The sequence below is a fragment of the Podarcis liolepis genome (assembly GCF_965112155.1).
Source record: "Podarcis liolepis genome assembly, chromosome: 14".
In the NCBI taxonomy this organism is placed as follows: Eukaryota; Metazoa; Chordata; class Lepidosauria; order Squamata; family Lacertidae; genus Podarcis; species Podarcis liolepis.
In genome coordinates, this window is record NC_139569.1 from 3,225,424 (window position 1) to 3,252,498 (window position 27,075).

At 48.5% G+C, this 27,075-nt stretch overlaps 1 protein-coding gene across 8 annotated transcripts in view; it reads right to left on the bottom strand.

Annotated features, from left to right (window-relative positions):
- SDK1 (sidekick cell adhesion molecule 1) overlaps positions 1-27,075 on the bottom strand; it is a 596,711-nt gene that overhangs the window by 3,219 nt on the left and 566,417 nt on the right. For 6 of the 8 annotated variants that reach the window (XM_083474661.1, XM_083474660.1, XM_083474663.1 and 3 more), the window contains 4 exons: positions 21,043-21,207; positions 16,607-16,744; positions 10,325-10,496; positions 8,131-8,260 (listed from right to left, as the gene is read on the bottom strand). In XM_083474661.1, coding sequence (XP_083330787.1) covers positions 8,131-8,260; positions 10,325-10,496; positions 16,607-16,744; positions 21,043-21,207 — 605 coding nt within the window. The remainder of the gene's footprint in view (positions 1-8,130; positions 8,261-10,324; positions 10,497-16,606; positions 16,745-21,042; positions 21,208-27,075) is intronic. The other 2 variants (XM_083474664.1, XM_083474662.1) reach the window with 1 other exon arrangement.

Consider the following 27,075-nt stretch of genomic DNA (forward strand, 5'->3'; position numbering starts at 1 on the left):
TCTACAACCTGAGCTCAATACGGATGGACTCACAGCATTTACACCCCAAGAGGGTTTTCCTTCCCCCCCTGCTACAGCCTTGGATTCCACCAGAGCTCAAGCATGGCTCTGTCTGCCAGCTGCCCAGCCTGCTTCCAGCTCACACACCCCTGGACTCTGGCTTTTGTCTTTCTAACTAACAGACAGTTGAAGGAGGGGGCCCATCCATTTGGCTTCTGGCACAGAGCCACTCCCTTTGTTACCTTGATGACCCAGACTTAAGGGGACCATTACCAAGAAACTTGTCTGGCCATTCTAGCAATTGAATTCCTCTTGGATTCAAGAATTGGAAGGGACTCATGCCTTCAGCCTACTCCCACCTCCCAAACTCACAGGAATAGGAAGCTGCCTTAGACCGAGTCAGACCCTTGGTCCATCTAGTTCAGTATTGTTTACACTGACTGGCAGCAGCTCTCCAGGAGTCTCTCCCCTGCTACCTGGAGATGCTGAGGGCCTTCTGCTTGCGAGGCAGAGCCTGTACAGCTGAGCTGTGCGTGGGGTCTGCACGCCCTCCTTACAAAATGCACGCTGGGATGCTTTAGAGTAAGGCAAAATATAATGCATAAAATGGACCCAAGCAAGCAAGCAAGCAAGCAAGCAAGCAAGCAGATAGATAGATAGATAGATAGATAGATAGATAGATAGATGATAGACAGACAGACAGACAGACAGACAGACTTCTCTGGAAGAAGACCAGCTGAGTGACCTGACCACCTGCAGACACTGTGGGAAGCGACCCCTTGGTCACAGCCACCTCTGTGATCCCAGGCATGTTGGGAGCGGAAATGTAAATCAACCCTCTTCTGAAACACGGAGGAAGGCAGAGCGAGGAAGGTGGCGGCCAGGTCTGTGGAGGTGGCTGGTTATGGGCAGCAGGAGACAATGGGGTGAGCCAAAAGGGCCGATGCGTCTCCAGCCTTCCCTGGTGTGCCTGAATGTTTTAAATGCAGCCGCAGCTAACAACTGCCCAGCGCGCCATCTGGAACTCGGTGGGTTCTGGGAAAAGCAATCCTGGCGCTCTTAACTCAGGGGGGCTCTTGAAGTCTGTTCCTCCCCCCCCGCCTCCCCCCCCCATTATTACACAAATTGCTCCTCCAGCAGGATTATGCTTTAGAGTGGACATATTATTTTTAATGATTCAAAACTATTGACAAAATGGAAATGCTGCAGGGCCGCCGTCTCCTGGGCTGCGCGGCAGGCCAGCCACTCCTCTGCCGCATCTGCAGGCCGGTTGCCCAGGCAACGGCAACGGCCTTGAATCTGAATGGGTGCACCGCTAGATTAGAAATTGACAAGCAAAGGTGTGCGGATGCCTGGGAAGCAACAAAACAGAGAAAATGCCTGACAATTTAAAGTATTTTTTTATTGGCGAGATGAAAGAAACAAACGCTATTAGGGGGACAAATTAGGGACTAGCCGGCTAGTTTAGTCTAAGGCCGGCATTACATGGAATTTAAAAACAGTTGTGGCTGTCAAATTTCTTTTGAAAATGGCTGGAGAAAAGGAATTGTGTGCATTTATTTATAGCTGGCGGCGGAGGGAACAGCCCCGTATATCCATGAGCTTTCAAAAGACTGCGGTGGAAATACGCCCAACACTGTCGGGGGTCTCAAGGAGGGTGGGAATGGGCTGCCAAGTCCTAAGTGGGCCCTGCCTTTGTCCGCCTCCCTGTTCTGACTGGCTTGCTCTGCATCCTCTCTGTTCCGCTAAGAACAAATTCTCTGCTAGTTAGTCACAGAAGAAGAAAGGGTCTCGTGGCTCCTGGAAACCTGTATGAGTCTTAAAGGGGCCCACGAGCAACTGCCTGTGTGTCTGCTTTGGGGGACAGAGTGGTCATGCTGTGGGCAGAAGGTCCCAGGCTTGTAGAACCATATACCTGTAGAGGACACCAAGGGTCATCTAGTCCAACCCCCTGAAATTCAGGAATCACAGCTAAAGCACCCCTGACAGATGGCCACCCAAGCTCTGCTTAAAAACCTCCAGCGAAGAGAGTCCACCACCTTCTGAGATGGTCCGTTCCAATGTCAAATGGAAGCTCTCCCTAATGTTTGGTTGGAATTCCTTTCCTTGCAATTTTAATCCATTGGTTTGGCTCCTACAGAAAACAAGCTTGCTCCATCTTCCAAGTGATGGAGGTGGCCAGGGCCGGATTTAGGTTTGATGAGGCCCTAAGCTCCTGAAGGTAATGGGGCCCTTTCTATGTCCAGCTGTCCTTTGTCAACAACAAATTGCTGCTGTTTTTCTTGTTGAATATATGCTATATGGTAATTTATGGACCTAATAGGTATCTCAAGCCATTTGCACATAACAAAATAAGTATTTTATCAAAGTAATTGTTGAATTGAAATACAATTAAGCAGAAGTATATTCAAAGTGAAATTTTTTTGGGGGGGGGGCCTCCAAGAGAGCAGGGCCCTAAACTATAGCTTGTTTAGCTTGTACATAAATCCGGCACTGGAGGTGGCTATTCTATCCCCTTTCAGTCTTATCCAGGCTAAGCAGATCCAACTCCCTGCCAGACCCTTGATCATCGGCAAACCTTCCAGCTTGTCAACATCCTTCTTAAACTGTGGCACCCAGAACTGGACACAATACTCCAGGTGTGTTTTGACCAAGGCAGAAGGGAGCGGTACTATTGGTTCTCTTGATCTGGACACTAGACGTCTGCTGAATCTCCGGCACCTGCAGGTATGGATGGGAAAGCGACTCCTGCCTCGAACCTTGGAGAGCAGCTGTCAGTCAGTGTGGACAGCAGTGAGCAAGATGGACCAATGATCTGACTCACTATAAGGCAGCTTCGTGCGTTCCTATTTGGGCAAGCGCTCTCTCTTCTCTCTCTCTCTCTTCTCTCTCTCTCTCTCTCTCTCTCTCTCTCTCTCTCTCTCTCTCGTCTCTCAGCTTTTTGCTCTGTATGGCTTTTCTAGCAGTGTGGAGGAAAAAAAACATTATTTATGCAAGTGGCTTGACCTCATTAAAAGCCTTTATTTATGTTGGAGGGCGTCCAAAACTTTCAGCTTAACAGCCATGCTGCTTAAATAGGGTCACAGGAGGTCAGTGTGGGTTCAGGGCACTACTATGTGTTTGCTTCAGCAAATATATGTTTTCGACCCCATGGCTGAGGAAGGCATGGGGTGGGGTTGTAGGGAGAAGAGGCAGGCGAGGGGGTGCTGGCGCTTCTTCACTTCTGCCAGTTCTCTTGTGAAATGCAACCCTCGGTGTCCCCCTCCCACCCCATCGGGTGTTCTCTGGTCTCCATGCCTGACTAAATGGGGAATGGGTTAAGGGGGAGGGGGCTTCTGTAGAGGAGAATTGGGCAAGGCGTTAAACTGCCTTGGCTTCCCAGGTCTCTCTTGCAAACGCTCCACCCCTCAAGTGCAGGTCTGTTTTGGAATGTGTTCACCTGCTCTCGAATAAACAGGATTTTGAAAGATGTCACTCCCAATTTCAATGGGGGTGTCTTTGCTACACCACAGCTCCCCCTGCGAAAGAGGACACAGGTGGTATTGCCCGTGGCAGGAGTTGGGGGGTGTTCACATGGCTATTGCGGCCTGTTAGGTTTGAGAGGGTAAAGGCTATATTGGGCTGCTCCTTCCCCAACTTTCCACTGTAGTGCCCTCCTTTCCTAAGCAAGATGGACTTTTGCTAGCTCCCTGTATTTGGGGGGTTGGACAGGAATTTTGGGGGAAGCCCCTGACTGGCCTTTGGACTCTGCCTATTGATAGGGCTGGCCCTTCTGCAGACCCAAGCAAGCAGTGTTGGGGGAAAGCGTGTATGTATCTAAGGCCTGCCCTACTGCCATAATCCAGCCCCTGCCCTCCACCCACACCTGCCCTCCAAGCACATGAGCGGCTCATACTGTGGATTTGAGCGCTGGAGTGTTTCACTTCAGTGGCCAGTGATAGATCCAGGGCTCAAATCTACAGCATGAGCCGCTCGTGTGCTTCGGAGCCAGGCTGCAGCAACCACAGCATCAGTCAGGGGAATGTGTGTGAAAGAAGGTTGCCTCTCCATCACGAGCACAGCTGCAACATCTTAAAGCCTGGGGATGAAGATTTAACGGGAAAATGTATCGAGATGATTTTGGCCTTGGCTGTCTCGGCATTTGATGGCATCCTGTACACAGGAAGTTTTATCAAAGGGAAATGGCCCTTTGACAAGCTTAAATAGGCTCGGCTGCGCACGGAAGAGCATCTGGCCAAGTCCTCCTAAGAAATGAGGTGCTTCGTCCCCCACATCCTGCACAACATCTTTCCCCCGTGAAGACGGAGTGGTTGAAACCCTCGGGTAAGCAAAAGCCTTAGAATAACAAAAGCTGAAGGAAAACAACAGCCGCCACCCTAAAATGGCACCAGGAAAGATAATAGAATGAGATAAAATTGATGCACCACACACACACACACACACACACACACACACACACACACACACAAATATGCCTAAGCCATTTTCCCACGATGATCAAAAGAGCCTGTCACCTCTGAGCGTGTCCATTAGTATTGTCTCCAAGTGCACACTGCTGGAAACAAGCAGGCATCAAAGGGCCAGTGGAGACTGATTGGATATCAAAGCTCTGGAGGAAAATGGGGGCCTCATTTTGCCTGCCACAAAAGCTGGCCTGTGCCTCAGCTGCGAGGCTCTGCTAGGAAGCCCTGGGCTCCGTATGCTTGACATCAAGGGCAAGGAAAGAGCGTAACGAGAGAATGGATAGACTCCGGCGACCTCTGCGTCCGCCGCGCCTGCATGCAGGAGTTGCCTCGGGCAGGAGATGGTCATTATGCACTATCAGGAACCGGCACATGGAACTCCTGACATGAATAACAAAAAGCGGCATGGCGACATTCATATTTATGCCCAGCACGCTCCGCTAATGGCAGGTTTAATTCCAGGTTGTCAAAGGGAGAGGAGCAGAGCCACTGGGAGTATAATCTCAAGATAATGTATGTACATCGCCAGGAACGGCTGGAGACGGGACAACGAGGGATGCTGCCTACCTGGCAGGCTGGTCAGAGGGCAACGCAAAGCAGCCAGTGGTCGCCAGAGGCAATTAAGGAGAGGAGGAAGGCAGACAACCAACAGAGAAGGAAAGCGGACTGTCATCTGCCTCCCTGCTCCGTTGCCTGAGCTGGGTTCTTCTCGGATTCTTCTTGATAAAAGGGCAAGCTAGTCCTCTTTCAGGGCCCACTGCTTTCTCTTACTGATTAGACCAGCTAGATTTTGGTCAGGATTTCAGCAGAGGAACATCGGAAGCTACCTGATTCTGAATCAGGCCGCAGGTCCATCTTGCTCTGTATTGCTGACATTGACTGACAGCAGTGACTTTCTAGGGTCCCCCCCCCCTACTTGGAGATTTTGGGGATTGGGACTTCTACATGTAAGGCAGATCTCCGCCACTGAGCTACAGCCTGTCCACATAGGAGGGGTGAAGTTTACAACTGAGTTCCCAACCGACCCTTCCAAACACCACTTCTAAAATTCACCTGCTATCTTAGGCCTGGCCTTCTGTCACTGCTGATAAGCAAAGAATAGAATTGTATGATTTGGAAGGGACCCCGAGGGTCATCTAGTCCAACCTCCTGCAACACAGGGATCTTTCGCCCAATGAAAAGACAAATAATGGGTAGACAAAGACCACACTGCATTTCGAACCCAGTACCATTTGGATAAAAGCCACAAGAGGTGGCAAAACCCTGGGATGAGTTTGACAGCTTTTTCCTAAGTGCCGTTTCACAAGTATTTTCTCTCTTTCGTTTCTTCTGAGCCAATCCCACCATAGATTAGGTATGGACAGATGTTGGTAAACATCTGGGAGGCTTGAAAGAGAGCTGGGAGTGGGCTCTCAAGATATAAATGTAAGAAAAGGGCTTCTGGTAATTCCTCAAGGTTTCCAAAGCATCTTCCCAAAATGCCCCTGCATTCTGTTCTGCCACTTTTGAAACCAAATTGTAGGGAGAATTTGATGGAGGACATGCACTCTTGAGCCTGGGACACCCACCCCACCTCACCATTTCAGCTTCTCAGGGACTTCTGCTTTGAAACCAGGCCCCCATGGGTCACCTGAGTCCAAGAGAGTCAAGGTGTGCAGCCACTCTCTCTGCCTCCAACCAGTCACGGAGGAAGGGGCTTTGGGACCCGGGGTGGCGGGGGCATGGCACATTGCACGTGTGAGCGTTGTCCCAATGGGGAGGCTCCTGCCCACGGCAATGTCACCCCCCCCCGGCTGGCACCTGGGGTGACCCCACCCCCTGCTCCCTCCCTCCGCCACTGCCTCCAGCCTCCTTGGATGGCATCAGACTCCAGCAGCGCTACAAGCCTTTTCGCATCCTCAGGACAGACGCTACTTGTCTTGGATCTGTGGACATGTGGTGCTTGGGAAACAGTCAGTCATTTCCTTTGTCAAGTTATCTCAGCCCCGTGCAAGGCCTTCTTAACATACGAGCCTCGTACTTTAAGGAAAGTTAATTATTTCTGCACGTCTCCGAGCCAGGCTACTTGTTACATTTGCCATGCAGACAGTAGCCTGGCTCGGCCTGTTCAGAATACTGAGAGATCCCAGGAGGCAAAGCAGGGCTTGGCATGCTTGCCGGTGGCGGGAATCTTCCCTCTTCCCATCTTAACTGCTTGGGCACATTAGCAGAGTGAAGGGGGAGAGCTGGAGCTCTCAAGCCTGGGGTTTTTAGTGCAGAGAAAAGGTGAAAAAGAAGGGCCAGGACAAATGCATATAACATCACGCTTGGTGTGGATGAAGGGCCCAGGGAGAGGTTTTCCTCCCTCTCTCATAATGATAGAACTCCAACAAAGATGAATGTTGGCAGAATACCGTGCCCAGTTCTGGTCGCCTTATAAGGGATGTTGTAGAGTTAGAAAAGGGCAACCCAAATATTTGAGGGGCTGGAGAGGCACCCCAAGAGGAAAAGTTGCAGCATTTGGGACTTTTTCGTTTAGAGAAAAGGCGAGTAAGTGGAGACGTGATAGATGCCGATGAAATGATTCAGGAAAGATCAAAGAAAGCCCTTCTTCAAGGAGAACTCCCTCCCACTGGAGGCTGGCATAGCCACCAACTTGGATGGCTTTAAAATAGGGTTAGATAAATTTATGGAGGCAGGGGTGCCAACTTGAATAAAATATTTTTTTGGGGGGAGAGATAAGCCCCATTCCTATAATTGATCACATAACACGGTACGCGCACACCCTTTGAATGGCAACTTTGGGGGGGGGGTTCCAGCCCCCTCAAATATTTTATTGGGGGGGCCTAGGACCCCTCGGCCCCTAGGAGTTGGCTCCTATGCAACAGTGTGATTCAGCAGCAAAAAAAGCTAATGCTATTCTAGGCTGCATCAACAAAAGTATAGTGTTCCGATCAAGGGAAGTCATAGTTCCACTCTGTTCTGCCTTGGTCAGACCACACCTGGTGTCCAGTTCTGGGTGTCCAGTTCTGGTGTCCGCACCACACCTGGTGTCCAGTTCTGGGCACCACAATTTAAGAAAGATATTGACAAGCTGGAATGTGTGCAGAGGAGGGCAACCAAGATGATCAAGGGTCTGGAAACCAAGCCTTATGGGGAACGGTTGAGGGAATTGGGCATGTTTAGCCTGGAAAAGAGGAGGTTGAGAGGAGATATGAGAGCCATCTTCAAATATCTAAAGGGCTGTCAAATGGAAGATGGAGCAAGCTTGTTTGTTCCTGCTCCGGAAGGAGGACCCAAACCAATGAATTAAGTTACAGGAAAGGCGATTCTGACTAAAGATGAGGAATAACTTTCTGACTTTTGCTCTGTTTTTATATTTTGTTGGAAGCGGCCTAGAGTGGCTGTGGCAACCCAGCCAGATGGGTGAGGTATAAGTAAGTAAATAATAATAATTCTGATGTTAAGAGCTGCTTGACAGTGGAACATACTCCCTCAGGAGGTAGTGGACTCTCCTTGACTGGAAGTTCATAACAGAGGTTAGATGGCCATCTGTCAGCAGTGCTTTAGCTGAGATCCCTGCATTGAGGGGTTGGACTGGCTAACCCACAGGGTCATTTCCAATTCTACAATTTTATGATTCTATGAACTTGCCTGCCAACCCTCAACCACAGGGCAACAAACTCACCTCTGATTCTGAAGCATCCAGGGGTTTCTCACTGAGGGCGACGCTTTCCGTCAGCACTGCTCCATTGTACTTGTTACAGATGTCCTCGTCGGAATAGTGGAGTCCGCCAGGGCTTGGGCGAGGAGGAGATCTGGAGACAGCAAAAGGGGGGGAAAGTTATGGGCTGTCACAGCTATCAGGCAGAACGCATGTACTCTAATCTTTTTTTTTTTAAAGAAAATGTGTGTATAGCTAAAACTTGAGGGCATTTTGTGCAGCTCATTTAATAAACAAACAAGCAAAGTATTTTGTGAATTTCAAATACAAACCTAAAAAGCAACAACCAGTTACGTGGGGAGAAACTGGAAAAAATGTATTGAAAAAGTATTCAAGGACACAGGTAAAGGAGGCAAGTCAACAGAAGCACATGTGTCTTATTGCTTCTTACCCTGTAACCAGGGCTGGATTTAGGTGTGATGAGGCCCTAAGCTACTGAAGGCCCTTTCTATGTCCAGCTGTCCTTTGTCAACAACAAATTGTAGCTGGTTTTTGTGTTGAATATATGCTATTTGGTAATTTATGGACCTAATAGGTCCATGCACAACACAAAACACTGTTGCTGTATGTAGGTTTTATTTTATTTGTTTTTTATCTTATATTTTAGAAATGTACATCCAGGCTTTTTTCCTTTACATTTTTGGGGGGGCCCCTAAGAGTGTGAGGCTCTAAGCTATAGCTTGTTTAGCTTATACATAAATCCGGCACTGCCTGTAACACGTGCGTGTTATATAATCAAAGTTTTCAAGCGCTGTTGCATGACCATATCAAAAATTTGGAAGAATGGTGATCCATGTCCTTCTATGCAATTATCGGGGTGGTAGACCAGCTGGGTTAATTCAGCCACAAACTCACAGAGCAGACAGAGGGACTTTGATGCTTATGACAGCTCAGCCTACATGATGTGGGTTGTCATGCTGTCTTCCTTCCTTCAGGCTTAGCATGGCCCAATCCTTAATAAGGGGCACTGGCACATCAACAGTCATTTGGCTGCTCCAAGGACCCGGAATCAAGGTTGCACCCAACACGGTGGAGCAGAAACTGGCCTATCTGGGCTGAGGGGGAGGATGTGTGTCTGTGCGAAGAAAACCATTTTGGATGTGGCTTTGGGGTTGCTTTAGGATTTCATTTCGGACCAGCACAGTCTGGGCTGGCTTCTGCGCACCTGTAATATTTGCTCAGCCTAAAACACGGGTAACTAATAGATCACTCCGAAGACACCATTGATCTCTCTGGTGCTCTTTCATCTTAAGGAAAACTTGCTTCCCAAAGACTGCGCTGAGCTTCTCATTGCTGAGGGGGAGACTGAGTTTTGTACTAGCTTCCCCCACCCCAATCCATGCTCAAGCAAAAGGGCTGCTTGCACCACAGCTGCTGAATTTACTGTGCCCAGGGAGCATCTTTCAGAAGAGTTATGTCTAATTTGGGTGAATTTTTCTTTTCTTTTTGCAGGGGTGGGGGCTAAGCTGGGTAAAGTGTGTAGGCAGGGATGAAAGATCTGGAAGGTGTAAGTTCATATCTCCCAACGTTTCTTCGATGAAAATAGGAACGTCCTAAATAAATTAATAATAATAATAATAATAATAATAATAATAATAATAATAATAATAATAATACCCCATTCACCTGAATGGGTTGCCCCAGCCATGCTGGGCTGCTTCCAGCATATAAATAATAATAATAAAACACTAAAAAAAACCCATCCCTATCTAGGACTGCCTTCAGATGTCTTCTAAAGGTTGTATAGTGACTTATCTCCTTGGCTTGGGAGTCGCATAACTCATACCCTCCAAAATTTCTCTGATGAAAATAGGGACGTCCTAAGGAAAAGCGGGACATTCCAGAATCAAATCAGAAACCGGGATGGCTTCTGTAAATCTGGAACTGTCCCTGGAAAATAGGGACACTTGGAGGGTTTGTAAGTTTTTACCTCTTCATGTTTTGTTTCAAGGGGATATTTTATGTGTGCGTTTTTAAATATGCAGCGATATGCCCCTGAGTCTGGCGTGGGTTCCAAACTGGAATAAATAAGCATATAAAACACACTCCTTGATGGCAAGGGTCTCATCCTGCCTGCAGCCCTTCTCCAGAGCGCCTGTGCTTGGCCGGATGCTGAGAGCCAAGGGTCCAGGCCGCGTGGGGCTCAGAGATGCCTTACCTCGTCCCATTCTTCTTGGAGAAAGTGTTTTTGACGTTGAGGTGCCGGCTGTTGAGCTCAAGGGCTGTAAACCCCCCATTATCCAGAGTGACAGATTCTTCCACATTGGAAATACTTTTTCCTGGGGACAAACGGCGACAGAATGAGCGCAGGCAAAGTTCCTGCCCTGGCTCTGCATGAAGACAGGGAGAGAACCGGCATTTTCAGACAATCATACTTCCTTTTAACAAGGTCTTTGCTATGAAGACAAGACAGTTTGTCACAGGAATTTGCTATGCTTCCCTGATTATTGGAGTACTACCAACGAGGCAATTTTTCATCCATGTTTTCACAAATAATTTCTACAAAAGGGCTCACCAACCTGGTGCCCATGGGCGCAATGCTGCCTGTTAAAAGTTTCCAGTGGGCTTCCTGGGGAAGTGCCCCAGACTTTTGAGCTTTTTTTTATTTTTAAAAAAGCAGATTTCTAGCCCTTCTGGAAAGAAAGTCACAGAGCAAAATGTGCAGGTACCTTTTCTTATTATGATTAATTATTAAATGTCTATACCGCCTGTCAGGGGTTCAGGGACAGAGGCACAGGGGAGACAGGAGATGGAGAGCGATTGGGAAGAATCTGAGGACAGCGGGGAGGAGGATGACAGTGGTCCGAGGGATTCCATGAGCCTCTCCAGTGAATCAGAGGATTCCCAGAAGGGGGCGCCGGTGGCCAGGACAAGGGGGGTCCCAGGGGGGACGCATCAGGGACAAGGGGCCAGCGGGGAATCCCAAAGCGGCAGCTGGAGATCAGGACCAGCTTCCCCACCAGAGCGTGGCGAGGAGGGGGAAGGTTCCAGTGTGTCAGGGGGAGCGGCTCCGTCAGCAGGAATGGAGGGAAGGTCAGAACCAGCCATCCTCCTGGAAGAGGAGGGAAGCAGTGAAGGGAGTAATGTAACGATCAGAAGGAAGGTTGGGAGCTGGGCGCGCGCGCCAAGTTCAAATGTACAGGCGCGCGGGAAAACAGAGAGCCCGGATTGGGAGCCAGGTCCTAAAGCCCGCCGGAGGGAGGGGAAACAATCCGGGGAATCAGCGTCAGAGGAGTCCAGGAGGGGCGAAGCCCCAGCGGGCAGGAAGACCCGGCGGAAGAGGGAAGAAAGAAGGAGGTGGAGCAAGGCAAGGGTCTTAAACTGGTGCAGGGGAGGGACTGACTCAGACGGAACTTCAACGGTCTAGCGTAACAGACTTAGGGCTGCGCGCCGTGGCTGTGAAACGGAAAATGAACTTCAATAAATACTTCTGTATATAAAGAGAAACTGGCGTTGGTCCTTTGTGAGCTAGGACCTGAGGCAGCCCTGACACCGCCCTTCATCCAAGGATCACAGGGTGGTTTACAATATAAAAACACCAAAATACATAACATACTAATATAGTTTAAAGCCCATAGATTGTTTAACAGCCAAAGTCCTAGGTGAAGAGTAACACTTTTGCTTGGTGCCTAAAGATATGAAGGCACCAGGCGAGCTTCCCTGGGGAAAGCATTCCACAAATGGGGGCCACCACAGAAAAGGCCTGTTCTCATGTTGATGCTCTCCAGACCTCTTGTAGAGGAGGCACACTAAGAAGAGCCTCAGATGATGATCACAGGGTCTGGGCTGATTTATATGAGGAGAAGCGGTCCTTGGTGTATTGTGGTCCTGAGCTGTTTACAGCTTTATAGGTCAAAAGCTTTGAATTGGGCCTGAAAAGTGATAGGCAATCAGTGCAGTTGGGCAATTTCTGTGAAATCTGAGAGGTGGGGCTACATTTCCCCCAGTACTGAGGATTGCTCCCTGTTGTTATTAGACAGCAACATCTGTGCATCGCTCTGTGTGTGATATTTCTGTAACCAGGGCTGGCAGGACATCGTTGACATCTCAAAGCAAGCATAAGGTTGTCTTTCTAATTCTGCATTATTATTTTCTAATTTAGGCATTTTGTGACTGGGACGCCCAGAATGCTCCCAAAATTCACTAGTCCAAAAAGGTTGGCGACTCCTGACCTACAATGTCGCATTTCATTAGGACAACACCAGTAATTTGCAATTTCTTCTTTTGTAAGGGGTTTTTTCCCCCTGAAGGGGGTTCTGGGGCTCTGATGGTAAGCAAGGTTTGTAATCACATACAGGTTTCGCCATCAGGCATAGATGCCTGGAGCAAAATTTAAAGCAAACAGCCAGATTAAGTGCTCTCAGGCTTAAACAGCTCATCTCACCTGGGCACCCTGAGAACACAAGAGAGGCTTTCAAGTTACACAGCCCCCGAATCTCATTCAAGTTATCTTGAAAGTAAAGCTCCATTGATTTCAGTGGGATTTATTCCTGAGGAAGTATGTTTAGGATTACAGCTCTGCTGCCTGCTCCAGCCAATGTTTACTGAGAAACACCTTTGACTCAGCTCAGTGGCACCAAGGTCTGGCCTGCATGCAACAGAATGAAGAGACTTAATAGCACCCTGAGGTGGCAGAAGGGATCAACGCCCCTTCAGAATGCAGGGTTACATTCCTGAATATTCCTTTGCATAAACTCACCGTAAGAAGAAAGCTAGCACAGGAGGGAGTGGGCTGTAACTTTTCTCCCTAGTGTGCTCATGTTTTGTTTATTTGCAGGGAGCATTTTTAAAGGTAATCACCATCTTCGGTCTGAAGTGCTACCGTCCACAGTACCACCTAGTTTGCTGCTACATCGCATTCTGTCTCTTTTCCTGGTTAAGGGCTCATCCACACCCACATTTCTAAGCACAGGTCCTGGCTTTCCAGGTCTGTGTCCGAGTGTTTTTGTTTTTGTTTAGTTTTATTTGTCCTGGCACTTTCCCCAGGAAAGCCTATGTTTAACTGCTGAATTGGAACAAGTGGCAATGGAATTTTCCGCGATTGCTCTTTGCTCCAGTTCAGCAGAAAGTGTGGGCTTGCCCAGGACAACAGCACAGTGCTATGTCTGCTTGCTCGAAGAAATTTACTTGCACACAAGGAAGGCTGTATTGGTTTGCACAGTTGCATCCCTGCGAGTTGTGAGCTAGACATATTCCAGCTTCTAGTGCTGCGCAGAGCGCTCAATGAGAACAAAATAATTGCTCCACTACCTTCATAGAAGAGGCCACATCACGAGCTATAGGGACAGGATAGCATTTCCAAAAATTCAGCTCTTAAAGAAGAGTGCCAGAAGCTAGAGAAGCATGAGGAAATATATTCTGGGGTTACCAAACGGTAAACAGATCTTACACCCAACGTGCAATTTGCTCAGGCTTTAAAATGCAGAATCCAGAACAGAAGTCAGTGCTTGTATTCCACAAGGGTTAGTAGCCAGAGGGCTATATGCCCAAACCAAGGGCATCTCTGCACAGCTGGCAACCCATCTAGATGAGTGTAGTCCACCTGCCAGGGGCTCAACAACCCATCCACCCCACTCTCATTTTGCAGACCAGGGCAGGCAGGAAAAACAGGAGGTTTATTTAGCCCCTGGCTGACCACCATACATGGCGGGTGACTTGCTTTTGACTTACCGTATTTTTCGCTCCATTGGACACACCGGACCATAGGAAGGGGAGAACAGGGATTTTTTTTCTTGTTCTCCCCCTCTAAAACAAGGTGCGTTCAAGGTACATTCACCAGAGCTTGTGGGGCTGGCGGTGGGGGAAAGCGCTGCTTTCCCCCATCGCCAGCCTCAAAGATCCCTGAAGCCTTTGGAGCGCAGCGCCCCACTGCCCTGGAGAGGCTTTGCGCGCAGCCGTCCCCAAGCTAGAGCAGTGAGACGGAGCCCTCCGTCTCGCTGTTCTGGCTTGGGAACAGCCTTGCTAGCTTCTGCAGGACAGCAGGGTGAAGACACCCCACTGCCCTGGAGAGGCTGTGCGCGCAGCCGTCCCCAAGCTAGAAAAGCGAGACGGAGCGCTCCGCAGTGCTCCGTCTTCCTGTTCTGGCTTTGGGCTTAGCGGCGCAGCCTGCATTCGCTCTATAGGACGCACACACATTTCCCCTTAATTTTTGGAGGGGGAAATGTGCGTCCTATAGAACGAAAAATACGGTAGAGGGTCACCTGTTGCTCGGGCATCCTGCATTAAGGCAGGGGGGTTAGCTTTGCATTTAGTTACTTGTTATTGATACATTTCAGCTTCATGGAGGGAACTCGGAGGACATTCCTGTCCCTCCCTTTATCCTCACAACTGCCCTGTGAGATAGGTTAGGCTGAGAGATGGCAACTGGCCCAGCGACCTCCATAGCCGAGCAGGGATATGAGCCTAGATCTCCCCAGCACGATGACCCTCTGAGCACATATAGCAATCTCTGAGCACATAGGCAGCGCGATTCTCCAATATATAGCATCTGTTGTGTGCCCTGCAACTCAAGGGCCTTGCTGCCCCAGCTGTGTAACCCCACAGGACTCTGAGAGGAGAGAGAGAGAGAGAGAGAGACACACACACACACACACACACACACACACACACACACACACACAGCGAGAGCTCATTTAATGAGCATGCTCTCCTCCCACCCCACCCCTAGGCCAGCCATAAATCTCCTCTGCTACAACAGGCAGCTATTTGATCCCAGACTTCAGCTGTGATGCTGCATTAAGGCTTGGCAGAAAGGTGGAGGACAGAGCTGCCTTTTCATGTGCATCCTCCAAATGGAGAGCACAAGGAAGGAGATGAGAGATTTGTCTATGCACTGTGCATAGAAGCCTGTAATAGCATTAGCTCAGTAAAATGCCATGGCATTCATACATTTCAAATCCCAGGGGAATAAAACCTGATTTACTAACACTTGTTAGAAGTGAATTTATACTGGGGGAAGGTGGGGGATATATAAATCCTTTCTTTGAGCATTGAATCGCTGAGTCTTCAGAAAAGAAAAGATGGCTTTCCTTAGCCAGTCCCTAATACTCCCTCTTCCCATTGCCTTGCCCCAAATCTTTTATTAGCGGTGCAGCACCACAGAGCCCAGGACACAGTGACTTCCTCCACCTGCACGCTAGACGTTCCAGGAAACCCCTGGCTCTTAAAACTAATGCATATTTCACCGGTCCGTGCAGGTTACTGAAGCATCACGCACAACTGGCAGCAGCGGTAGCTGGAAAGACTTGGACATCTCAGGAGGAAAATGGGAGGCAAATTGATTTGAGAAGTTCCTGACGCAGGATTCAGGGGCTGAGCAATCCATATATAAGCACCCCTTGCGAAAGGCCAAGAGGCCAGGTTTAAAGAGAGGAGGAGGGAGAAAAGAAGAGGTGACTTTTGCTGGCATTGCAAAGGGTGCTTTAAAAACCCAAAGGGTAAGGAATTCGCAATGGGGAACAAAAGTTACCATGAGACATGCAATCCCACAGCAGCCGGGCAACAGCGAGCCCCACAGCCAGGACAGGACAACCCAGACACAAACATATTTTTCCACTGAATGCCCAGAATGGTCAGGCATATGGTGATGCAAACAGATATTAGCATTTTATCACATGACAAATTCCACATGCACTCAGGTGACGGCACATTTCAGCAAGAGCAGAGATTTTTGGAAAGAGCAGAGATCACAGCGGTGTTGTTCAAAATCACTTTAAGCTTTTAGCCATTGTCAGGGCAAGACCCTCCCCTTGTTTTCTCTATGCATTTTGAAATGTACCCCTGGTTCTTTTTGGAAAGCACCCAGGTTAGGAAGGGACTCCTACACATATGGTAACGTGAGCTAGCAAAATGGACAGCACCATTTCAGGCAGCAGGTGGGGGGGAATTTCATCTTTTGAAGCTCTCTTGTTTTAAAAATTCCCTGCAACTAGCAGATCAGCACGGCAGGCAAAGGGCTGAGTGAGAACCTTTCTCTCTGATGCGCTAGTTTTCTATCCATGGGAAACTGATTCTAAATTTGTATCCATTATCCGGGTGAGGGTGCAGGGCATAGTCTCCCTGCAGCTTTCTACGGGGAGAAATTTTTTTTTGTTACGTTGTTATGTTCATTATACAGTCATACCTTGGTTCTCAAATGGAATCCATTCGACTTCCGAAAATGTTCGAAAACCAAGGCGTGGCTTCCGATTGACTGCAGGAGCTTCCTGCACTCAATCGGAAACCGTGTCGGATGTTCGGCTTCCAAAAAACGCCTGCAAACCGGAACACTCACTTTTGGGTTTGCAGCTTTCGGGAGTCAAAACATACGAGTACCAAGGTGTTCGAGAACCAAGGTACGACTGTACTGTAGTCTCTGTTTCTACTACATAGTATTCTTTGGGGGCCTGTAAGTCACAGGCAGAAGGGCAGAATGCCCAGTATCACTGAGAGGCCATCTCACCTGTGTTGCAGTTCCGGTATTTCTTGGTCTGGCCATGCAAGATCAGGGCAAACACCACCATCAGGATGAGAATGAGGCTGCAGAGAGCCATCACGAGCAGGAACCACCATTCCTCATAGAAAGGAGATTCTGTATGAGCTGCAAGCAAGGAGATTGGCAGGGTGGGGAGGCGAGGGGAAGACAAACAACCTGTTTAGGAATCAACCTTGCAACAAAATAATCTTAATCATTTGCCCAGCTTAACTCATCCCATCCAGAACTTCTATTCCTTTCATTACCGATTTTGTGATCAAGATTTCTCCAAAGGTGACAATGGCTCAGGCCAGGCATATCAAAGGTGAATAGCAAAAGTTTCCAATTTTGGAGAAGCCAGAGTTTCCCTTGAAAATGGACCAGGATCTGAAGCATTATTTTTATTATTGCTTGTTCCCGCTCCCTGTGCTCCAGTTTCTGTTGCAAAGGCAGTTTGCACATCTCTTAGGTTCTGCTCTGGGCAACAACAAGCATGAATAACGGGCAGCGCGCGGACAGCCACATTCCCCATTTCTCCTGCCACTCAGAAAGATTATCTGCTGCGAATCTGACAAGGACCAGAGCAGCATCCAAGCAGCACTGGCTGAGCTCCGCTGTGGCCAGGCAAACCACAGGCAAGTCTGAGAACGGGTTTAATTAATCACACTCGGCTTGAGTGGCAGGAGCCTGTAGTGCTCTGCATCCTTTATTCCTGGCGCTCCCAACAGAAAATGATATTCTCCCCTATGGCCGATCTGAAGCAGGCATTAGGGCATCACAAGGAAGTGGGTGGTTAAATAGTTCCACTCAAGCGGAGATCACATAAATATGCTGTTTACTTGCAAGAAGTTGCACCTATCCCTGGGAGGCAACAGAGCCACCCCAGAGGAAGGAGTTGCGGCACTTTGCAAAGTATGACTTGCGTCCAGGCTACGGGAAATATTGCATCTCCCTAAATGAACCTGACCAGGTGATGAGATTCTCAGGTGAGCACCTTCTCTCGGTCCCATCAGATGCACCATTGATGGTGACACGAGAGAGAGCCTCTTCTGTGGCTACTTTGCGATGGTGGGATTCCCTCTCAAGAGAGGTCAGTCTGGCACCTTCTCTGTCATCCTTATGCCAGCAGGCCTTTGGAAACTAAGGGGCAGGTGAAGCTGGCCCCTGGGCTGCTCTCAGGACAAACTGGATTTCAATGCTGGTACTAAATTGTGCTTTGATGTACCGGTATTTTAACTACAGTTTTAAACCAATCTGTTGTACTACTTTGTATCTTATAATGATGTTTTAAAATGTTGGAAGCCGCCGTGAATCCCAACTTTGGGAGAAATGTGGGTTATAAATGCATTAAATAGTAAATAAATAAAGCATCCCTTTGAATGAGCTGGAGCCTTAGTCCCTGCGCCACGGCTGCCCTTGTGGGGTTCTGAAATAGGAGCTGCTCTCCTCCTGGGGGGGGGGAGAGTTGGGGTTCAGCTATGCAGGGCCAGTGAAGGTAACTGCGATGATGGGGGCATTTGGCTCCCACTTTCGATTCTCCTTCTGCTCAATGGTGTTTGGGCATCTCACACCAGGAGCAGAGAAAAATGATGGCAAGAGAAATTTCTTTTCTTTTCTTTTTTAAGGGAAAAGAAAAAGAGAGAGTAGTGCGAGGCTTGCAGAACTATCCAAATCCCCCCTCAGGAACCAAACTTTTGAACCATGAAAAGATTTATTATTATTTAAAAAATAAAAAGGTTTTTTTCCTTCTTCTCAGCTTTTGCTGAAGCAGCAGAAGTGATCTGAAAAATGCCTCCCTGAAGCCAGAGACTTTCAGTAAGCACAGGGAGATCTCTGAATGCTGGGTCTAGCAAGGCTTCTAAACCTGCAGGAGGCCACCAGTTGATGCTGCCTATAGGAAGTTGTGTTTCCCCCCAGCAAAACACAGATCTATGTATGGTGGTACCTCAGGTTACATACGCTTCAGGTTACAGACTCCGCTAACCCAGAAATGTTACCTCAGGTTAAGAACTTTGCTTCAGGATGAGAACAGAAATTGTGCTCTGGCGACGCGGACCTCCGGAACGAATTAAGTACCACTGTATCTCGGGTTAAGTACTTAATTCGTTCAGGAGGTCCGTTCTTAACCTGAAGCTCCACTTTAGCTAATGGGGCCTCCTGCTGCTGCCGTGCTGCTGGAGCAAGATTTCTGTTCTCATCCTTAAGCACTGTTTCTGGATTCTTTTCTAAGCATTTGGGTAGGCCACCTCCAGCTTGCAGGCCAAATTTGGCCTCCTCACTGCGTCCTACTGTTCAGATGCAACCCGTCTATTGCTCCCATTAATCTTCTTTCCAGAAGTTGCATCGTGGACAGTCAGATCTTATCACACCACATTGTGGGCCCAGCATTACAGTGGTACCTTGGTTCTCATAGTCCGTTCCAGAACCAAAGTGCTCCAAAACCAAGGCATGCTTTCCCATAGAAAGTAATGCAAAATGGATTAATACATTGCAGACTTTTAAAAACAACTCCTAAAACAGCAATTTAACATGAATTTTACTATATAATGAGACCATTGATCCAAAAAAGGAAAGCAAGAAACAATGTACTGCAGTCACACAATCAATCAAACAGTCACAAAAACAAAAAAAGAGCAGCAAAAACAAAAACTCAAAATAAATAGCAAAAACAGACAGACCTCAGCGTAACACTCAAAACAGAAGTGTGGCACTCAAATCGGAAGCATAACACTCAAAACAGAGCATGTTCGACTTCTGAAAATAGTTTCTAAACCGGAACACTTACTTCTTGGTTTACAGTGTTTGGGTTCCAAGTTGTATGAGCACCAAGGCATTTGAGAACCAAGGTACCACTGTACTTGAACTCTGAGCCATGTTCTTTCATTCAAAGCAGGGAAGTTGGGCCAGGGGAGGAAGGCCATGTACATGGTATCATTTTAAACAGCCATGCCCCCCCCCCTGTATTCTGGGAGCTGTAGTTTAAGGGTGCTGAGAGTTGTTTGGAGACCCCTCCTCCCCAGTGCCCCGGTTCCCAGTGGTTTCACAATCAAACACTCTGGAAACTGCAGCTCTGTGAAGGGACTGGTGATCTCTGAATACATACATACATAATTTTATGTGCTCAATTCGTGCTCAAGGTGACGTGCAACATAACAAAAGTAGTCATAAAAATAATTAAAACACTTAAAAATATGCAACCAAACTGAACAATTGCCACATAAATCACAACAACATTTTTAAAAAAGATACAGAAAACCACCAGCAGAAACCCACAACCCAACAAACGGCCCCTAGCAGCCCTCCAACCCAAGAGTCAGTTTTTGTAGGTGGAGTCAGTCCAGGCTAGGTGGAAAAGGCCTGCAAGGCAGAGAGAAGATATTCTAGGACTCACAACCAATATGTTAATGCCCTTAACAAATTACAGTTCCCATGTGGGCAAAGCCATTCTAGTTTAAAGTGGTATGATACTGCTGAGTAGTTCCACGGAGGAAGAGCAGGTTATCAATGAAGCTGCAAGCTGAATGCTGGAACATTCAAGGTCCCATCTGCACTGTACACCTAGAGCAGAATCATGCCATTTTAAACAACCATGGCTTTCTAAAAAGATGATGATGATGATGATGATGATGATGATGATGATAATAATAATAATAATAATAATAATAATAATAGGAACTGTAGTTTGTTGAGGATATTAAGAGTTGTTAGGAGACCCCCTACTTCTCTACAGAGCAACAGTTTCCAGAGTTACCTGGGAAGAGGAATCGATCATTAAACCACTCCGGAACTGTAGCTATGTGAGGGGAACAGGGGTCGCCTAACACCTCTCAGCACATGTAACAAACTATAGTTCCCAGGGATACTTTGGCAGAAGATTGTGACTGTTCAAAGTGGTGTGAATGTGGCGTAAGAATAGTTTGATTAAAACATTCGTATCCTGCCTTTCCTCTGGGAAACACAAACTGGGTGCATGTCTCCCACGTAACCTGCCCTGTTTTAGAAAATTGGGCTTTAATGCTTTTGCATTAATGCAGCATTGACCCCTGCTCTCTGAATTGCGAGGTGCTGTCACCTTTACACTTTGAAAAGATCCCTGGCCCTGAATGGTGTTGGCTCATGAAATAGAGCCACACAGAATGGGCATGACTGCATGTTTGCATGTGAGAGTGCAAGTTTATACTGCTGCAGCTTCTCCTGTTGCAGTGAGCCCCCTTCCCAGATTAAAGAAAGGCACCAGCTGTGCTCCAATTCAAACAGTCTCTAGTGGACTAGTACATTGCAAGGGGCTTTGGGTTCCTTCTAGCTCGGCAGTTCTGTGATTCCATGACCAAATCCTACAATGGGAGGAGTCGCTAGATGTTGACCACCCACAATAACCAGACTTTGCCCAAGTCCCCGGTGAGGCACTGGCACAGTTTACCTACCTGATATTGCAGTGGAAGGAGCGCTGGGTTCTCCGTATCCAAACTCGTTCACAGCCACCACCCGGAATTCATAGCTCACTCCCTGCTTCAGCCTGTCCAGGCCGACTGTGTAAGACGTGGCGCCGCGGGGAATGTCCTTCACAAACAGGTCCCACAACCCTTCATCTAGAAAAGAAGCAAGGAAAGGGGTTTGGGGGAGCATTCCTGGACCTTTCACAGAAACATGGTGTGAGTGCTGGCCACCAATGAGCTCCACTCCCAGAGTTCACAAGGATAACCTATGTGCAAGGGTAGGAAATCCCATTGTGTGCAATCACGCAAGTGGCCTTCCAACTCCACACTGAAATATGCCAGTGTCAGGTGTTCCTAACTGATGAGGGAACACAGCACATGATGTGGAGCCCATCCTTTGCACTTGCCAAGACTCCAGGTTCATTCCTTGGCACCTCCAGCTAGAAGGGTCAGGTTGGGGGGGGGGAAGCTAGTAGCCATCAATAGCCCTCTCCTCCATGAATTTGCCTAATCCAGGTGGGTGGTCTTCACTGCCTCCTGTGGGGTCCATGGTTCAACTATGCGCTTTGTGAACAAGTCCGTTTAAATCTGTCCCGAAACTTCCAACATTCAGCTTCATGGGACGAAAGCATAACTGGTTTATGGAATTCTTGCTTCAAGATAACCTAGAACAGAAGAAGAGCTTGCTGGATCAGGCCAAGGGCCCATCTAGTCCAGCATCCTGTTCTCACAGTGGCCAACCATGCGCCTGTGGGAAACCCACAAACAGGATCCAAGCACAGGAGCATTTCCCGCATGGCTTCCAGACATTGGTATTCCAGAAGCAATACTGCCTATGGAGGCAAAGCATAGCCAAAGCCCCTGCTAGCTTTTGATAGCCCCCTCCTCCTCCATGAATCTGTCCAATCATCTTTTCAAGCCATCCCATTTGATGGCCAACTGCCTCCTGTGGCAGAGAGTTCCAAAGTTTAACTAGGTGCTGCATGAAGAAGGACTTTCTTTCTGCTGTCTTGAATCTTCACCGGATGCCCATGAGTTTTAGTGTTATGAGGGAGAAGAACTTTTCTCTACTGCTTTCCCCATGTCCTGCGTAATTTTATAAGCTTCTATCCCATCACTCCTCGCTTGCCTTTTCCCTAAACTAAAAAGTTTCAAAGGCTGCAACCTTTCCTCAAAGAGGAGTTGCTTCATCCCCTTGATCAACTGGGCTGCTCTTCCCTGAACCTGCTTGAATTACTAGACAGAAGAGGCATTCAATGCCCACAAAACTGGTTTCTAAGAGCCTAAATGGTACGATTTTTGTCCATAAAGGAACTGTGTGCAAGGCAGGGGAAAATAAGACATTTCCTTTAAAACAACAACAAAAAACAACAACGATAATCTTACAATGTAATAAGGAAAGCCTAGACTTTTATTTAAAGTCAGAGGGCAGATACACAGCAACCGAGAAGGTAGCTTGCAGTACATAAAAACAAATAAAAGCTTCATTTCATTCTGCACAACATCCGTGTAATAGAGCGGGCTGTCTGTGTTAGTAAATACTGAGAATTTCAATTTGAGGGCTGTCTGGGTGGTGGCTTCCCTCTATAAAGGCAAGATCCCATTGGTGAATCCCATTAGTGAAGTGACTGGGAATACCTGCTTTTGCTAAACTAGGGCTTTCTGCCATGGGTATTACAACAGCCACTTGGTCCATAATGGAGATGGGGGTGGAGAATCCAATTACCTGGAGAAAATCTACCAGTTCTGCTTGCAAGCTGGCCTTTTTCTTGACCTGGAGCTGCTATTCTTGCAGGTTTCTCTCAAAACCACTTAAATGAGTCGTGTGCACAGGCATTTAGAGTGTCATCCTGCTGAGGTTTCCCTACTTGGAAGAGTCTGGGTCTGTCCTAGGCAGCCAATCTACCCACAGGAAGCCTCACGCTGAGTCAGGCCATTGGTCCATCTGGCTCAGCATTGTCTTCACTGACTGGCAGCATCCCCACAATGGTTTGAGACAGGAAGTCTCTCCAAGCCCTACCTGGAGTTACTGGGGATTGAAGCGGAGACCTCCTGCAAGCGAGACGGATGCTCTACCACTGAGCTATGGCCCTTCCCCAATCATATGCTGCTTCCTTCTAGCTCAGTAGCCTGGACCTCAGACACTGGTGCTTCCCACCACTGGAGATCCCTTCAACTGGAGATGCCAAGGATGTGTTTTGGGCTGTCTCCTTTTTATGCAGAGTAGCAGCTCTTCCTCCTTTGAATCACCAGCCTGCCTTATACTGCAGGTCCATCTCTAGCCCACTGTGTTATCTAATCTGAATGAGAGCTGCTTCCCAAGGTCTCGCGGAGGAGTCTCTCCTAGCCCTGCTGCTCAGCCTTCTTCAACCTTAGGCCCTCCAGATGTTGTTGGGCTCTGACTGCCAAACTGGGGGCAAGCATATTGCTCTGCTTTCCTTTGGACCACATCAGAGAGGCCGAGAGGAAGGGGGTCTGGGGTCTTGTTGTCTGGCAGCCCAGGACCTCCATCCACACTGCCCAGGCTTGCACCGCGGGGAGGCCACTTCAGTTCTGCTAATGCAGCAGTTTGACTTCACCCCTGGAAGCACACTCCATTGCCTCTCGAGACAGATGGATGCCCAAAACACCAGCTTTTCTTTTGAGGCTAAAGGGGAACACCCTGATCACAATGCGCTAAGGCTTTCTGTAACCAAAAGCCATTGCAACGAGCTTCCTGCCTTCAAAATGTTTGCTTGAAAGTGTCAGAAAACAACACTTTTTTTTGGGGGGGGGGAGGCCATTTGGTTAATAGAACCTGGAGCTTGGGCTGCATTTTTCATTCCAGAGAGATCACTTGTGGGCTGCAAGCAATGCACCCCCTTCCCCAAAACTTGATAAGGGAACCCTAGAAGGCAAAAACCTGATAAAGGGCTGCTTATGATTAACGCAGGGAGAAAATACGCTTCCTATGCCTCTCACACAGAGTCCCCGGCCCAGCTGCTCCACCCCAGTTCTTGGGTAATGTATTGTGAGATGCAATCCTTTCCCTAACTTTGCTTAGGCTGTACACACATTTTTGCAAAAGAAGGGGGGAATGTAAAGTCCATAAAAGGGAAATTTCTTCCTGGTGGGGGCAGGGTGGAGGGAAAGAATCCTGTCATTATGATTCCCTTGCTGCTTCCTAAGCCCATCCAAGTTGCCTACGAAGGGGTGGGGGGGGGGCGGTGGTTAGAGGGAAGACACATCTTGTGCCAAAACACTTTGAACCTCCTACCAGATCCCGAAGCAGGCGCGGGCATTGCCAGAGAAGGCAATAATGACTCCCACCTGGCCTCATCACAGAAAGGACAAAGCAGAGCTGGGAAAAAATTCAAAAAAGGGTAGCCAAGGGGTCCAGGGGGTGAAGCAACTCCCCTGTGAGGAAAGCTTGCAGCATTTGGGACTTTTTCATTTATAGAAAAGTGAGCAAGAAGTGACACAAGTGTTAGTGGCCTAGTGGTGAGCATAGGTGCCTTCCAAGCAGCTGACCCAGGTTCGATTCCCAGCCAACGTGCCTTGTATGGAATAGCTCCGACAGCAGAGCATGAGACTCTTAATCTCAGGGTCCTACGTTTGAGCCCCATGTTGGATGAAAAATTCCTGCATTTCAGGGGGTCAGACTAGATAATCCTCGTGGTCCCTTCCAACTCTACAGTTTCCATGACAGAAGTTCATAAAATGACGCCCGGCATGGAAGGGTGGATGGAGAAGCGTTTTCCTCCCTGTCTCCTAACATTAGAACTTCTGGGCATTCAGGGATGCTGGAGTTTGGAAGATGCAGGAGGAACAAAAGAAGTGACTTTTTCACGCAACGACGGAACTCATTCCCCCCAGGATGGCCACCAGCTTGGATGCCTTCAAAAGAGGATTAGACAAATTCCTGGGGGTGGAAGAAAGCTACCCCTGGCTACCAGCCAGGATGGATGTGCTCTGCTTCCATGGCAGCGATGCTTCTGAATACCAGTTGCTGGAAACCAGAGTGCATTTGTGGGTTTTGCACTGAGGCATCTGCTTGGCCATGGCGAAAAGAGGCTGCTGGATTAGTTGGACCACCGGCCTGATCCCGCAGGCTCTTCTGGACTTCTCATGCTCTTTTTCCAGTGCCTGAGAAGCACTCCTGCACTGTGTGCTTTTTTAATCCTTCGGAGGGGGTGAGCGGCAGGCGCCGTGTGAGCTGCAGGTGTTAGAACAGACGCGGCCCCGACACAAGAGTGCGATTTCACGGACAATTAGTCAGGTGCTCTGGGCTGAAGCAAACTGCCAGTCAACCCACAGCGGCTCCTAGACCTGATGGCGCGCAGGCCACTAACAGATGCCTGCCAGGCTGGAGCAGGAGATGGGGGCGGCTGGAGAGCCCTCTCTTGCACACGTACCACCAGGGATTTCCCTGCCCTGCTTTTTGGGGTCGGAGAGACTGTGCTGTAAATGTCGCTCCCCCTGCTGCCCCAGAAGGGCCCGACAAGAACCGGGGTTAATTTGTTTTTAAGGAGCAAAGGCTGAGTTTATGGCACAGACCAGATGCCAAGCGAAGGCTGGCAAACTGTTGATGTGCTGCCAGAGGGTGGGACAAGGCAGGGATGGTGGGGGGTGGCCGTTGTGGCACAGGGATGAGGCAGAGAGGCAGAGACTTTGCATTTGACTGGCTCTTGCTGGTTTGCATCCACATCCGAGATGGAATAAGTGGAAGCAATGAAATAGGGGGATTGTGCCAACAGGCACTCTTGGTTGCTACTTCACTGGAGCCTCACCAAAGCCAGGGCATTTTTTTAAAGCTGCAGCAGGTCATGGTCATCAACCCATTGGGTGGAATGGGAGGCTGCTGGCTGGGTTCCTTAGCCACATCCACAAGGGATCGATACCTCTTGGTCCTGTTGTCACAACCAACAATACCCTGCACTGCAGGGGTTTGAGTCCCTTTCAACTCTACACTTCTATGATCCTCTGATATTCCCTTACTTCTGGGTTGGCAGTCAGAGACTGGCACCTTTCACTGCTGGGTATTGGCAGTAAAGAATTGCTTGCAGTTCTGATCCTGCACCTTCTAGCTGTTTGAGCAGGTCCAGCTATCTGGGGCAGGAGCAGCTGGTACTTCTCAGGGGGCTGCATCTGGCCCTGCACTTCTGTATTGCCCCTTCTGCCCCAGCTGTAAGGTTTTCTTACTTGGCTGGCTGGCGATCAGTAGCAGGAAAAATTTCTGGTGGAGGCATCAGACCTCATCTGTTTGTTTGCCCAGCCAGATTCTCTGGAGTTGGGTGAGCTCAAACAAACAAACAAACAAACAAACAAACAAACAAAAAAACAGGCATAGCTTGAGGGCTTTCTTTTTAAAAAAATAGTATGGCAAAGGACCCCTTTGATAGTGAGAAAAACACTGAACGCTTGCCAGGTAGAAGCAACTGGAGGTAACACCCAGCATGGTTTCGCAGTGCATTTTCAGTTCCCTGGCTGAGAGCTACAGCAGCAGTTGGGAGGAGGAAAAAAAGAGAGAATGCTGCATTTAACGTTTAGGGTAATGAGGCCTATAATAGATGACAGCTGAGATGTGGAACCCTAAGGTAATGGTAAGTTGTTTAAATATTGACAAAGTGCTCACGCTTTTCATTTGCCTACTAAGACGCCTTGATTGTGGTTGCACAAACACAGAGGTCCTTCCCCCCTCTGGGGTTTTATACACAAAGAGAGCTGGTCTGGGTCAGCCATTTGCCTCCCGCTCAGGGCAACACATCGCTGGTCAGGAGCAAAGATGCAGCAAAGGTGCAGCATAATCTCCAGCGTTAGTTGCAGAGCAGTGACTCAGGGAGGGGAACCGTTGCCTCTTCTCTCTGGCTGAGCTCTGAACTCGGAGAGAGAGAGAGAGAAAAACTCTACACAAAAGCGCAGGAGGGGCAAAACTGAGCGAGATGCAGAACGTTTTAATGAAGCCGAAGCGTGTGTGAAATAAGCCAGAGATCCAATTATTATCCTCCCCTTGCCTGGATCGCATTTCACGCTCTCTGCAGA